Source organism: Protopterus annectens, chromosome 11.part0, assembly GCF_019279795.1.
Source record: "Protopterus annectens isolate FY-2018-M chromosome 11.part0, PAN1.0, whole genome shotgun sequence".
Lineage (NCBI taxonomy): Eukaryota > Metazoa > Chordata > Ceratodontiformes > Protopteridae > Protopterus > Protopterus annectens.
In genome coordinates, this window is record NC_056745.1 from 452,475,974 (window position 1) to 452,490,187 (window position 14,214).

Sequence of the window (14,214 nt, forward strand, 5' to 3'; positions counted from 1 at the left end):
GAGGAAGTGGCTATGTGAGAGAGCGATCGGGAGAGTGCAAGCAATGTGTGAGTGAATGCAGGTATGAATAAGAGCAATGTATGTGTGAATGAGAAAGTGACTGTGTGCGAGAGAGACCGGGAGAGTGAGAGCGATGTGTGAGTGAATGCATGCATTGTATGAATGAGGAAGTGACTGTGTGTGTGACAGCGCGGGAGGGTGCGAGCGATGTGTTAGTGAATGCATGTATGAATGAGGAAGTGACTGTGTGTTTGAGATCAGGAGAGTGGGTGCAATGTGTGAGCAAATGGAGGTATGGATGAGGAAGTGGCTGTTTGTATGAGACAGAGAGAGTGAAGAGTGAAAGCGAGCGAGTGATTCTGTGGCATCAGTTAGCAGGTGGATGGTTGCCTAAGGGGAGGGGATTAGTTATGAGTAGGGTTAAGTGTGTGTGTGTGTGTGTGTGTGTGTGTGTGTGTGTGTGTGTGTGTGTGTGTGTGTGTGTGTGTGTGTGTGTGTGTGTGTTACCCCTAAACCTCTTACAAAAAATCTGGACAAAACCATAAATGAAAGTGGGACAGATGCCCAAAAACAGGGACAATTTTAATAAATATTGCTCTTGCAAACTTAGAAAGTTGATAGAATAACAGGCTTGCATTAGCATAAATTTTCGGAAGGGTATGAATTCTGAAACTCAAATGTCTGTCATCATACCTCTCAACCTCTTACAGCAGGAAATCTGGACAAAGCCATAAATAAAAGTGTGACAAAGGCTCAAAAATAGGGACAATTTTTAAATATTGCTGTTACAAACTGATAGAATAACAGGTTTTACATTAGCATGAATTTTCTGAAGGATATGAAGTCTGGAACTCAAATGTCTGTCATTATTTTCTAAATGCAATATGTAAAGATTTACCACTAATTTGCCAGAAAACCAGAAGTATAAGAAAAACAGACCAAAAATAGGAGGTCAATATCTAGACATTCTGTGAAAATCTGTACAGTTGAGCAGTATGTCTGTCATTATTTTCTAACTTCAGTATGATTTGCTACTACTTTTGGTAAAGAACCATGATTTTAAGAAAAATGGACCAAAAATATGAGGCAAAAATCTGGACTTTCTGCGAAAATCTGTACAGTTGAGAGGTGTGTGTGAAAAAGTCCTAATAAACACTGCATTTAATAACAAGATGCCTTAAAAAAGCTTTGTTGATAGGAAAACATAGAAACACAAAACACACACCTACATTCACAGAGGCTCTCAATAAAAATCTGCCCAAGCAACAGGGACCTCCAAAGCAGAAACACAAGCAACCTCCACCCCCCCAACACAACCCAAATGACACACAGCCCACAAACTCAGTGTGCCACTCAACCATAGCCTATAAGGCATAACAACGTACACAACACTCTAGTCATAGGTGACTCTATAGTCAGGCACACTGACGTTCCACTCACCAGGCTAAACAAGGGAAAGTTACTGTCAGCTGCCTGTCGAGTGCCAGGATCAGTCACATAATGCACGCACTCAGGTCACTCCACAACAAGTACAAATCGGACTCTGTCATTGTCCATGTTGGTGTGAATGACCTGAGACGTACCTCCCTGGACTACATGTAAAGAGACATGAAAGAATTGTCCGATCTTGTAGCCCAGGCAGGTATGACCCTAGCCCTGAGTAGCATCCTGCCATCACCCAGAATGATATCACAGTACAAGGTCAAATGATTGACTTCAACAATTGGCTAAGCTTCTGGTGTCATTCTATGGGGATCCAGTATCTGTCTGCCTGGGATGACATGATCAGCAGACCACAATGCTTTGCCAGAGATGGCCTGCACCTGTCGCCCTTGGGATTCTGGATACTGGCTAAGGCTCTTGCCACCCCTATAGTGCCTTTTTTAAGCAAGTTCAAATGACAATTTCACCACCATAACAGGTACAAGCTAGCAAAATTTGAGGGTAATGCTACTCAATGCTAGAAGTCTAAACCTCAAAATGCACTCACTCAAGGCACTCCATAAAAATGAAGAACATCGACATCTGTGCAGTGACCGAGACCTAGTTCCAGGCTCCAGAGAGCACCCCTGCATTACCAGGCTATAATTCATACCACACCTTTCGGCCACCTAACCTGGACCGAAACACTAAAGGTGGAGGTGTGTCCATATTCATTAAGAATATCCACACCTTCAGGCTAGTTGTTCAGCATAATGAATCCGAGATTATCCAAGTGCAACTAACTCTGGGCAAGACCGCTTGCTACAGATCCCCCACCATGCCCCAGGATTCCCACTCATCATTTCTTGATACACTGGAAAATATTAGGGTACAACCTAACACCCTAATAAAGGGCGATTTCAACTACCCCACCATTAACTGGGAAAACTACTCATGTACCAACTCTTTTGCTCAACGTTTTCTGGAATTCTGAAATTCCAACACCTTGGATCAACTTATCCACACCCCCACCAGGGGCAGCAATATCCTAGACCTGGTCATTACCAACATGGGAAACCAGTGTTCCACATCAGAGGTCAATTCCTCGTTGGTCAGATCTGACCACAAGCTAATAACCCTAGACATTCACATTCCACAACACCCCCCATTAGGGAAACCACCGTAAAAATTTTGTCCAAAACCAACTTCATGCTTCTTAAGACAGAAGTGGCAAACTTCACGGTACCCATGCAGATGGACAATAGAGGTACGACTGCTGAATCCTACACAAATACACTTTATAAGCACTTACACGAGTGCATGGATTGTGCAATCCCTAACAGAACCAAAATGCTATCCTCCAAAAAAAGGAAGCCAATCTGGTGGTCCCCTGCCATAAACAAACTCTACAACAGAAGAAAGAAACTGTTGCAAAAAAGAGTATAATCCCATGGATGAACTCCCTGGTCAGCCCCAGTAAGAAGCTGAGTTCCCTCATAAAATCCTCCAAAGCTAGTTATGAAAACAAAATCACCATTGATTCTAAAGACAACCACAAAGCACTCTATAGCTATGTCAAGAATCTCAATGACAACACTCAGATCTGCTCTGAGTTACAGCAAAATGGCACTAAATATACAGAAGCAACTGATATTGCCAACATCCTGGCAGATAGGCTCAGTGCTAACTTTACCCCCCTCTCACCCCCTAAAGGGCCCATCTCTATACCGGAAGAATGCAAAGTTCCTGTAATCACGGCTGAACAGGTTAAAACCACACTCTCCAAAGCCAAGAACACAGCATCCATGGGACCTGACAACATCCCAGGGTGGGTTCTACATGAGCTACAGAACAAACTTGTCCCCTACCTAAGTACCATACTCAGTCATAGCCTTACCTCAGACTTTGTGCCTAGTGAATGGCGCACAACAATGGTTATCCCACTCCACAAAGGGGGAGCCACCACAGACCCCGGGAACTACCGCCACATTAGCCTGATGAGCCTGGTCTGCAAGGCAATGGAATGTATCATCATGGAACTTATAAACAATGACATTGGTAATCTCCAAACTCTGGACCCCACCCAGTTCGGGTTTGTAAAACGCAGATCATGTCTCCTAAACCTGACAGACCTCTTTGAAGCAGTCACCAGAGCCGTAGATGAGGGTAAGGTGGTTCACACAGCCTACCTAGATGTTGCCAAGACTTTTGACACCATCCCCCACTCTGGAATTATAGATAAACTCACTAAACTAGGTATAAATCCCTATGTCACAAGGTGGGTTGCCAACTGGCTCACTGACAGAACCCAAACTGTGAAAGTAGCAGACTCCAAATCCGACTTCAGACCCCTGACAAGCGGAGTACCACAGGGTTCAGTCCTGGTTCCTCTCCTGTTTGGTATCTACTTCTCTGAAGTACAGGCTAACACAGAAGGCCTTTGGCTAATGAAGTTCGAAATGGCTGCAAACTAGGAGCCATAATTGAAACTCCTAATGATGTGGACATCCTACAAAAGGGCCTCACTGAGACAGATGCCTGGTGTCAAAGCCATGGTCTCAAGTGCAATGACAAAAAGTGCATTGTCATCCCTTTTGTTAAAAACTCTGTACCCATGAACTACCACTTAGGCGGTAGTCTACTTAACACTGAAAGTGTGATAAGAGACCTTGGGACCCATGTGGACAGTAGTCTCTCCTTTGATAATCACATCACCACAGTAGTCAGGAAATCCTTCTACGTGGCACACCTCATCACAAAAGGTTTCTCATACAGGAAAAAAGAGGTCATTGTTCCCTTCTACTCATCACTCATTAGACCCATTATTGAATACAGCAACCCTTTTGGTATGTACCTCACAAGACATTTACAACAACTGGAAAGGCCACAGAAATACCTCACAAAGAGGATTACCAGCGTCAAACAGATGCCCTATGCAGACAGTCTCAAAATACTCCAGCTTTACGCCATCACTTATTGCCTACTCAGAGGCGATCTCTGCCTAACATACAAAGCTATGTCAAACTCAGAGCTGTTAGACATGATCCACTTAAAGAAATCCCAATCCCTCCAAGCTACACACTCTAGGGACCTAAACCTTGTCACCACAATAAACAGAACATGCTGGAGGGATAGATTCCTGTCCCAGATACTTCACATACTATGGAACAAACTACCTACCTATATCAAACAAAGATCTTCATTAGCACTCTAAGAAAAATCTTGATGATTGGATGGGAGATAGAAAATTCACACTTGGGTGGCAAAAGCCAGGGTACCTTTTTGGCGAGGCTTCTATAGGCCCTAGGGCCAATAGCCTAGTACCTACCTATGGAAGTAAGGAAGCATAGCTCACAGGAAGTAAGGAAGCATAGCTACAGTATACAGTATTATGTTTTAAGATTTGTTTTTTTATTTGGAAGTGTTTTATATGCAAAGAAAAGTAAAAAAAAAATACTAGACTGAAGCAAACATTTGACTAAGCAACATTTAATAAGAACCATATGTACATGTTTCGACTTACACACATATTTGAATTAAGGACAGACTAAAAAACAGATCTCATCCTTAACCCGGGGACAGCCTGTAGATATACCATGTTTGTTCTAAGCTTTTTTCTTGACTTCACTTATTTGCAGCTACTGACATTACTGCGTCTGTTTCAGAACTCATACATCCTGCCACTTCAATACCACAATTCTCTGCTGTTTTCTTAGCCTTCCACTGACAGCAGTTGAAAAGATCAAGTATTAAGTAGCTATTTCACCTAGAAATAAGTCATTACAAAGTGGTCCACTTACTGCTAGAAATACCGCCAGCATGGTATTTTTGTTGTACTGTCTCCTTCCTCTGCACATTATTCTGTGGGTGACTGTCATCCTCTTTGAAAAGCAAAAACAGCTGTTTTTTCGGGATACTATACCCTGCACATTCAAATGAAGAAATAAAGAAATAATAGTATGGACGTTATTCATTACTACTGTAGGAGAAGAATGAAAACACTCAATTAAATGAAAATCTGAACTTTATATGCAGAAAAATGAAAGTACTAAGATAAGCATACACAAATCATGCATAAAGTACTGCCGACTACCTGCTATTAAATGACAGCCACACTGCTAGGTGCATTGCAAGGTACACGGCTGAAGGTTTATTGTCCTGCTGCAACTAGGCATGTAGTCAGCATACAACTAATGACCTGAAGTACCTTAACTTACTCATAAGAACAAGTTATTTCTACAATTACAGATGTACACTTTACAGGATTTTTTTCACTTTAGAATTTGCAGCAATATTTGCAAATGTGAAATTAATGCAAGCAGACAGAAAACAAGTCCCTTTGATAAATGTATTCAGTGCAGCAAATAAGCAATGTCTGATGGCAACATAAAGTATAATTTAATTTTTGCTTATCTGGTAGTGCAATTTTTTTGGATGGGTGGATAACTTTGTAACCCAGAATAAAGCAAAATCAAAGTCCTGTTCATTACACAGAGCAGCTGTTAATTTTATATTTTCATTTAATAAGCCTTCATAGTGCATTTAATACTTGAGCTATTTTCATATTAGGACACATGCTATAGAAAAAAAATAATCAAAACAAATACTGAAAGGAACAAACTACAACCATTCTTCATTCATTCATTCATTCATTCATTCATTCATTCATTCTCTGGTTATCTGCTTAATCCAGAAGAGTGTTGTGGGGGAACTATAACCTACCTCTAAGTGGCAAACCACAGATAATCATCTAGCTGTGGTAGTATAAAGACAGGAGGATGAGAATTGCATGTTTGCAAATAAAATAAGCAATGAAGGCATTAATATTATTAAGACTAACAATGCTAAAGGTCATGCCTATGTAACAATTCCTAGAAGAAACATTAATGAATTAGAAGTGAGAGATTCTTCATATCTGGTCAGAAATGATATACTAGCAATTGGAGATTCAACTATTATAGGAACTGAAACATATCCGCAGATAGAAAGATGAACATTGAACAGTGTTATGCTTGCCAGGAATGAAATACAGGATGTGAGTAGGGCCTTAGAATGCCTTAAAGTAAGGAACTATGGAGCTGCTTTGATTCAAGTTAGTACAAGTGACCGTATCTCTGACTGTTAGTAAGGAACTTACATCTCTCTTTGATAGCTTGTACAGGTATTAGGATGTATTTTTCACAAATCACATCTAATGAGGAGAGTCAAACTGGCATGAATGAAAAGACTTTTTGGGTAAATAAATACATGAAAGATGCCCTATTTTAAAAAGTGGAAACATGTAGAGAATAATTTTGGGCACACAGGTAGTTAGACAGGATGATGTGCACTTGTCAAGATCAGGGAAGATAATTTTTTGCAGCAGACATATAGCAATATTTGACTAACACAAATTATTAGTTATGTACTTACCATAACTTGGTATCTGTGTTGTCTTCTTTCATTCCTCCTCACATATGGGTTATGAATCCGGCCCTTGGAACCGACTCAGTTGCATTTCTACAGACTAGGATCCAAGTTTCGATCTCCTCCCACTTCCCACAATGCCCTGCACTCCAACCAACCTCCTCAGATCGAGTTTGCTGCCCATTAGAAAATAGACAGCAGGTAAAGAAAGATGGAAGGAAGTATGCATCCATAACCACAGACTCAAAATCAGGAACAGTTCCTAAAAAAATTCTCTCCAGGTCTTCTAGAGCACAAGAATTCTGTAGCTACTCTGGGCATGAAAGAGGGATTTGTACGAAGGGATGACCTATCCTTGTGGAAAATAATGTAAGGTGGCTTAGACGCCAAGGCCTGAATCTCTGAGATTCTCTTTGCAGAAGTGATGGCAATGAGGAAGACCATCTTCCATGAAAGAAATTAAGTCACAGTCAGCAGCTGGTTCAAATGGTTTTTGAGTTAAGCCTTGAAAAACACAGTGAAATCCCATGGCAGGGAAGGATCTTACCAGATTCCCGAGGAGGAAGATCCCTTTCAAGAAGGCCTTGAACAGTTTGGAAGTAGAAGGGGAACTGAACACAATGTCAGAATGAAAATTAGAGATGGCTGCCAATTTAAAGTTGATGGTAGATAACCTGGATCCTTCTTTAAAAAGAGATGCCAAAAAAAAGAAGAAATAGGAGCAAAAAAGAGGATGAATATTCTCTTTAGAAGCCCAGAAAACAAATCTCTTCCATTTACTCCCATAGACTTTCTTGGTAGCAGCAGGTTTTTGGGAGGCAAAATTAATATCTTGCACAGGGTAAGCAAGCCTGGCCCTTCTAACCATCACTGGAAATGGAGAAACCAAACGGTCAATTTGAAGGACATCAGATTGGGGTGAAAAAGTACAGTTGTGTACACTTACCATAAATGTAGATGTTCGAGTGTATTCACTGTTGCAGTCATTACATTTGGGTAATCTGCTGGCAGGTTGCCCTCAGTCGGCCTGAATAACAAAGTCTTGGGTCCTGCATCGGCTGCTGTCCCTTCTTCCATGACATCAGGTCATCAGGGGTATAAAACATGTAGCCGACGCCATTGTAATCAGTTTTTCTTGCCCCAGATGTCAGGTGTCCCTCAAATGGGGAGCAAAATATATATCTATATATGCATGTAATTTAGAACACAAAAAATATACCTCCAAATAAAAGCAAATACAACAAAAAGGCTTTTGAGCATAGTAACAGAAAGAAGAGGTATAAAAAGAGAAAATAGGGGGCTGGCAGGTGGGTAACCAGGACTGCAACAGTGAATACACTCGAACATCTACATTTATGGTAAGTGTACACAACTGTACTTATGTTCTTCGTGCTTCACTGTTGCAGTCATTACATTTGGGTAGATTCCAAAGCTATGGTTGGGAGGATGGAATTATACAGCATTAGGAGCAGCTATAAGGCCCTGCAGGACAGCAGTGGCAAAGCCAGCTCTGGATTTAGAGAAGAGAGGTAAATGGTATTGCTTGATGAACGTATGAACTGAGCTCCAGGTAGCAGCTTCTAGAATGTCTCTGGTAGGAGCCCCTCTGAGAAAGGCTGCAGAAGTAGATGCAGCCCTCGTGGAATGGGATCCGATCCCCTTGGGGACAGGTTTACCATGATGCATGTAGCAGAAACGAATACAATGGCTTATCCATTTTGAAATTGTCTCTTTGAGATAGCCTTTCCCTCTGCCCCTGCAGCAAATGCCACCAGTAGTTGCTTAGATTTTCTTAAAGATTTTGTCCTGTTCAAGTAGAATCTTAGTTGCCTGTGTACATCCAGTGAATGCAGAATCCACTCCCCCTTGTTCTGTGGATTTGGGAAAAAAGTTGGCAGATGAATGGTCCGATTAAGAGCCACACTGGATACCACTTTAGGCATAAAGGATGGATTGGTCCTGAGCGCTACCCTATCCGGGTAGAAAATAATAAAAGGCTCCACTGCCATGAGAGCCTGTAGTTCTGAGATCCTTCTAGCTGAAGTGACTGCTAAAAGAAAAGCTGTCTTCCAAGAGAGAAATTTTATGTCCGCAGTAGCAGCTGACTCAAATGGAGTTTTTCCAATACAAAATTGAAGTCCCATGCAGGAGTTGGTGCTCTCCTGGGAGGTCTTAAATTTTTGGCCACTCTGAGATACTGCTTTAGCAAGGGATGAGAAAAGAGGGGAGGCTCTGTGTTGTAATGAGCTGAAATGGCAGAGGCATGGATTTTTATGGAAGAGAAAGATAGGCCCTTGTGAAGCATCTCAGTTAAATATTGCAGAATCTGAGGAATATTGGGCATTTCTGTGCTTATTCCTTGTGCCTGATTCCAGGCACAGAATCTTTCCATTTATCAGCATAAGATTTTCTAGTGCTAGGCCTTCTAACCTCCAAAATGACATCCATCACAGGTTTACTGAGAGATGTAACTGGTGAAATTAGTTGATTAGCCATGCTGCAAGATTCAGAGTTTGGAGCTGAGTGTGTAAAATTTGAAAGTTCTGCTGAGACAGTAGATAAGGTGTCTGAGGCAGGTACCACGGAGGAAGGTGTGACATATTGCTCAGGAGCGGGTACCAGTGTTGGCGAGGCCAGTCTGGAGCAATCAGAATAATTTTTGTTTTTTCCTGTCTGACTTTTAGTAATACCTTGGAGAGCAGAGGCAGAGAGGGGAAAGCATAGACTGATATGTTTTTCCAGCTGAAGGATAGAGCATCCACTTTCCAAGCTTTTTTGTGATGGATTCTTGTGCAGAATTTGTCCAACTGATAGTTTTGGGGTGAGGCAAAAAGATCTATGTCTGGGCTACCCCATTTGCGTGTCAACATGCTGAAGATTTGCGGATCCAGTTTCCATTTGTGTGGGTCCACAAGATTTCAGCTTAGTTCGTCTGCCAGAGTATTTTGCTTTCCTGGCAGGAATTGAGCTTGTAAATGTATATGGTAAGACAAGGCTGTGTTCCACAAGGCCATGGTTAGTCTGCAAAGGGGGTAACAATGGGTACCCCCTTGCTTGTTTATGTACCACATGACTGTGGTGTTGTCCGTCTTTATCAGTAGTTATCCTGGATGAAGAAAGTCCTTGAAAGCTGTCAGAGCATTCTGTACAGCTAGCATCTCTTTCTGGTTGATATGCAGGTGCATTTGATTTGGGCTCCATTCGCCCTGATTGCATCTTCCTGCCAGATGCGCCTCTCAAGCATAGTCTGATGCATCTATAGTCAGGGTTTGGGTGGCAGGGGGTGGAATGAATGACAGTCCCTTGTTTTGGTGACAGGCCTCTGCCCACCACAGGAACTCTTGCTGTAGGCAAGAAATGATAGGAATCATTGTTTCCAGGCTGTGACAATGTTGACTCCATAAACTTTTTAGGTACCACTGAAGTTTCCTCATATGCAACCTTGCATATGGAATTAGAAGAATCCAGGAAGCCATGAACCCCAAGGCCTGCAGAATTTGTATTGCAGATAACTGGGTTTTTGTGGCCACTTGTTTGAAGTAAGTCATCAATTGGATTTGTTTGTCTGGCATGAGGTAAGCCATCTGGGCAGTTGCATTCAAGCTTGCATCCAGGAATGTAATTTTTTGAGAGGGTACCAGTTGTGATTTCTTTTCGTTTATGGTGTATCCTAGGTAAGTTAGAAGCCTTTTTACAAACACCAGATGCTGTAGAAGAGTGTCTTTGTTTTCTGCCTGAATTAGGCAATCATCCAGATAAGGATAAATTTGAATGTTTCTTTGTCTGCAAAATGCAATTACTGTAGCCAGGCACTTTGTGAAGACCCTGGGTGCAGTAGATAAGCCAAAGGGCAGTGCAGAGAACTGGTAATGCAAGTAGCCTGCTTTGAAGCGAAGGTATATTCTGCAAGATTCCCTGATTGGGATATGCAGGTAAGCCTCTTTTAAGTCTAGAGTTACCAACCAGGCATCCTTGCCTAACATAGGCAGCAACTGTTGTAGAGTCAGCATCTTGAATTTTGGAATGTCCAGGAAAGTATTTAGAATGGATAAGTCCAGAATTGGACACCATGATTTGTCTTTTCTGGGTACCAGGAAAAGTCTTGAATAAAAACCTTGTCCTTTTTCCTTTTCTGGTACTGGTTGAATAGCCCCATATCCATGAGGGACATAACTTGTTTCTGGGCCTCTGCCCACTGATTTGGAGGCAGATCCGGCCATCCGTTTGGAATTGGCAATGTGTGGAAATGAAATCTGTATCCCTGGGATACTATATTTATAACCCACTTGTCCTGGGTAATTAGATGCCAATTTTGTGTATGAATTGCTAGGAATATCTTCTTGATAACCGCATTACCAATGAGGAATATGGATTCATCAGAACTGAATACCCTATGATGGCTAAGATAGTTGGGATCCCCAAAATTCACAAAAGTGTCGAAACCCCCCCCTTTAGACCTATTATTTCTGGTTCGAGGTCTAAAACATTCAATTTAGGGGTAGCTATTGATTTTTGGTGTAAACATATTTACAACAAAGTCCCTCACCTTACCAAGGACTCTTGGGATTTTTTGAGTACTTTGAAACAAGATATATGGTCACGTGATTTAACTTTTCTCACAATAGATGTTCAGGATTTATTCTCTTGTATTCCTTACACTACAGGTCTAGAATATTTTGAAAACAGTTTGAGGAAACATTCTGACCTTACATGGGATAAGATTTGTTTGATTCTGGACATGATGGGACTTGTACTCTCACACAATTATATCGAGTTTCAAGGAGAATTCTTTAGGCAAACCCGAGGAGTGGCAATGGGGGCGTCTTGTGCCCCCATTTTTGCCAACCTCGTCATGCTTGAGTGGGAAGAAGTTTATGTTAAATCCAGTGAATTTTTCAAACATATTTCCCTCTACACACGCTATTTGGATGATTTATTCATTATTTGGAAGGGACCAAGGGAAGAAATACCTAACTTTATAGCATACATCAATAGTACGACCAACTTTCTTAGATTTACACACAAGGTGGAGAAGGTTGGTATTCCTTATTTAGATACTTTTATAAGTACCACCAATGAAGGTTTTCAGTCAAAAATCTTTAGAAAGTCCACCTTCTCTAATGATTATATACATTTTGGCAGTTGTCACCCTCCACACATCTTTCGCAATGTTCTTAAAGGACAATGCATTAGGGTAGCCCGAATGTGCTCCACAAGACATGACATGGAGGAACAGATAGATACTGTCTCCAAAATGTTTTTAGCTAGAGGGTACCCCCAGGAGATGGTAATAGATGTGACCCAATATGTCATTAGATCATGGGGAAACAAATACATCCCCCTGTTAGGAGGCACTTTTGTTGGGAAGAACACCCGTATGCAAGCAACAGGTGATAGACTGAATGTATGCGTCATTATGTTCAATCCCTTCTCCAATTTGGTTAAGGAGATTCTTAACAGACACTGGGATATTTTTTTAAGTTCTGAAGACATTGTCTCAGTTTTGGGAACACACCCTACCAGTGTGTATAAGACTTCGGCTAATATTAAGAGGATTGTTGAGGGGGGAAAGAGAAAGGACATGATAAAATCTAAAGACGAACACACTCACAAATGTGGTAGTTGTAAGTACTGTCAGTATATTAATGAGAATAACATCATTATATTAAACAACAAAAATAGAAGTAAATGTTATGGGAAGAAGGGTAATTGTAATTCAATGCGGGTGGTTTATTTAGCTGTTTGTTCCAGTTGTCAAGGATTTTACATTGGAAAGACAGAAAGGAAGCTTAAAACTCGCATATATGAACATCTATATAAAATAAAAAAGGTTGATATGAACAATGCTTTAAGCAAACATATTAGTGAAAAAGGTTCCCACCACAGCTTTACTTTTCTTATAATTGATCAGATAGGAGTGAATGAACATGGAGGTAACTGGAAGGTAGGACTGTCATGCCTGGAGACCAAATGGCAGATTTTGTGTGATGCAGTCTCATGGCCAGGTCTAAACGAAAGTATTAGTATTAAACCTTTTTTACTTTTGGACCGTGGCTAGATCACTTTCACCCTCCTTCACTCTCCACTGTGGATTATTGTATTATATTATATTATTTGAATCTACTCGATCTCTATAACACCCTTGTTTTACAGATATATAACCTTGCATATGTATTTTTAATCTTAATATTACAATCAATCCCTGTGTATAGTCCAACCACACATGTACTTTTTAGTTGGTGATTATTTCCACACAACACCAGCTTGTACTATTTTTAAATATTTTTAAACATGTATTATTTTTAAACATGTATTATTCTTAAATATATTATATTATTTTATATTGCACACATGTATAGGGAGTATATTCTTCTACATAGTGTTATATTTTTGTATATACATCATATTGTTTTATTTTAAGTGTTTTTTGGCGCCAAAACTGGTTTAAATAGGATGATGTAACTGGTTACAATTGGTTCTGATGAAGTCTACCTGTAGTAGATGAAAGCGCTTAACCTGTATTGTGGTTTCTTGTACCTGTGGAATTAAACCTGTTTTTACAGTGGCTGAGTCTTCATTTGAGACTATACTGTTGGTGTTGTGGATATTTTTGGTTTTACCTCTTTATTGCCTGCCTGCTTTGTTCGAGCCCGTGGATCCTGGTCGGCAAGACTTTGTTATAGTCTGCAAAGGGGGTAACAATGGGTACCCCCCTGCTTGTTTATGTACCACATGACTGTGGTGTTGTCCGTCTTTATCAGTAGTTATCCTGGATGAAGAAAGTCCTTGAAAGCTGTCAGAGCATTCTGTACAGCTATCATCTCTTTCTGGTTGATATGCAGGTGCATTTGATTTGGGCTCCATTCGCCCTGATTGCATCTTCCTGCCAGATGCGCCTCTCAAGCATAGTCTGATGCATCTATAGTCAGGGTTTGGGTGGCAGGGGGTGGAATGAATGACAGTCCCTTGTTTTGGTGACAGGCCTCTGCCCACCATAGGAACTCTTGCTGTAGGCAAGAAATGATAGGAATCATTGTTTCCAGGCTGTGACAATGTTGACTCCATAAGCTTTTTAGGTACCACTGAAGTTTCCTCATATGCAACCTTGCATATGGAATTAGAAGAATCCAGGAAGCCATGAACCCCAAGGCCTGCAGAATTTGTATTGCAGATAACTGGGTTTTTGTGGCCACTTGTTTGAAGTAAGTCATCAATTGGATTTGTTTGTCTGGCATGAGGTAAGCCATCTGGGCAGTTGCATTCAAGCTTGCATCCAGGAATGTAATTTTTTGAGAGGGTACCAGTTGTGATTTCTTTTCATTTATGGTGTATCCTAGGTAAGTTAGAAGCCTTTTTACAAACACCAGATGCTGTAGAAGAGTGTCT

At 41.0% G+C, this 14,214-nt stretch overlaps 1 protein-coding gene across 1 annotated transcript in view; it reads right to left on the reverse strand.

Moving 5' to 3' along the window:
• The window catches only part of LOC122814953 (lens epithelium-derived growth factor-like), a 668,706-nt gene that overhangs the window by 478,100 nt on the left and 176,392 nt on the right, over positions 1 to 14,214 (reverse strand). Inside the window, exon 3 of the mRNA XM_044087212.1 lies at positions 5,223 to 5,345. Coding sequence (XP_043943147.1) covers positions 5,223 to 5,345 — 123 coding nt within the window. The remainder of the gene's footprint in view (positions 1 to 5,222; positions 5,346 to 14,214) is intronic.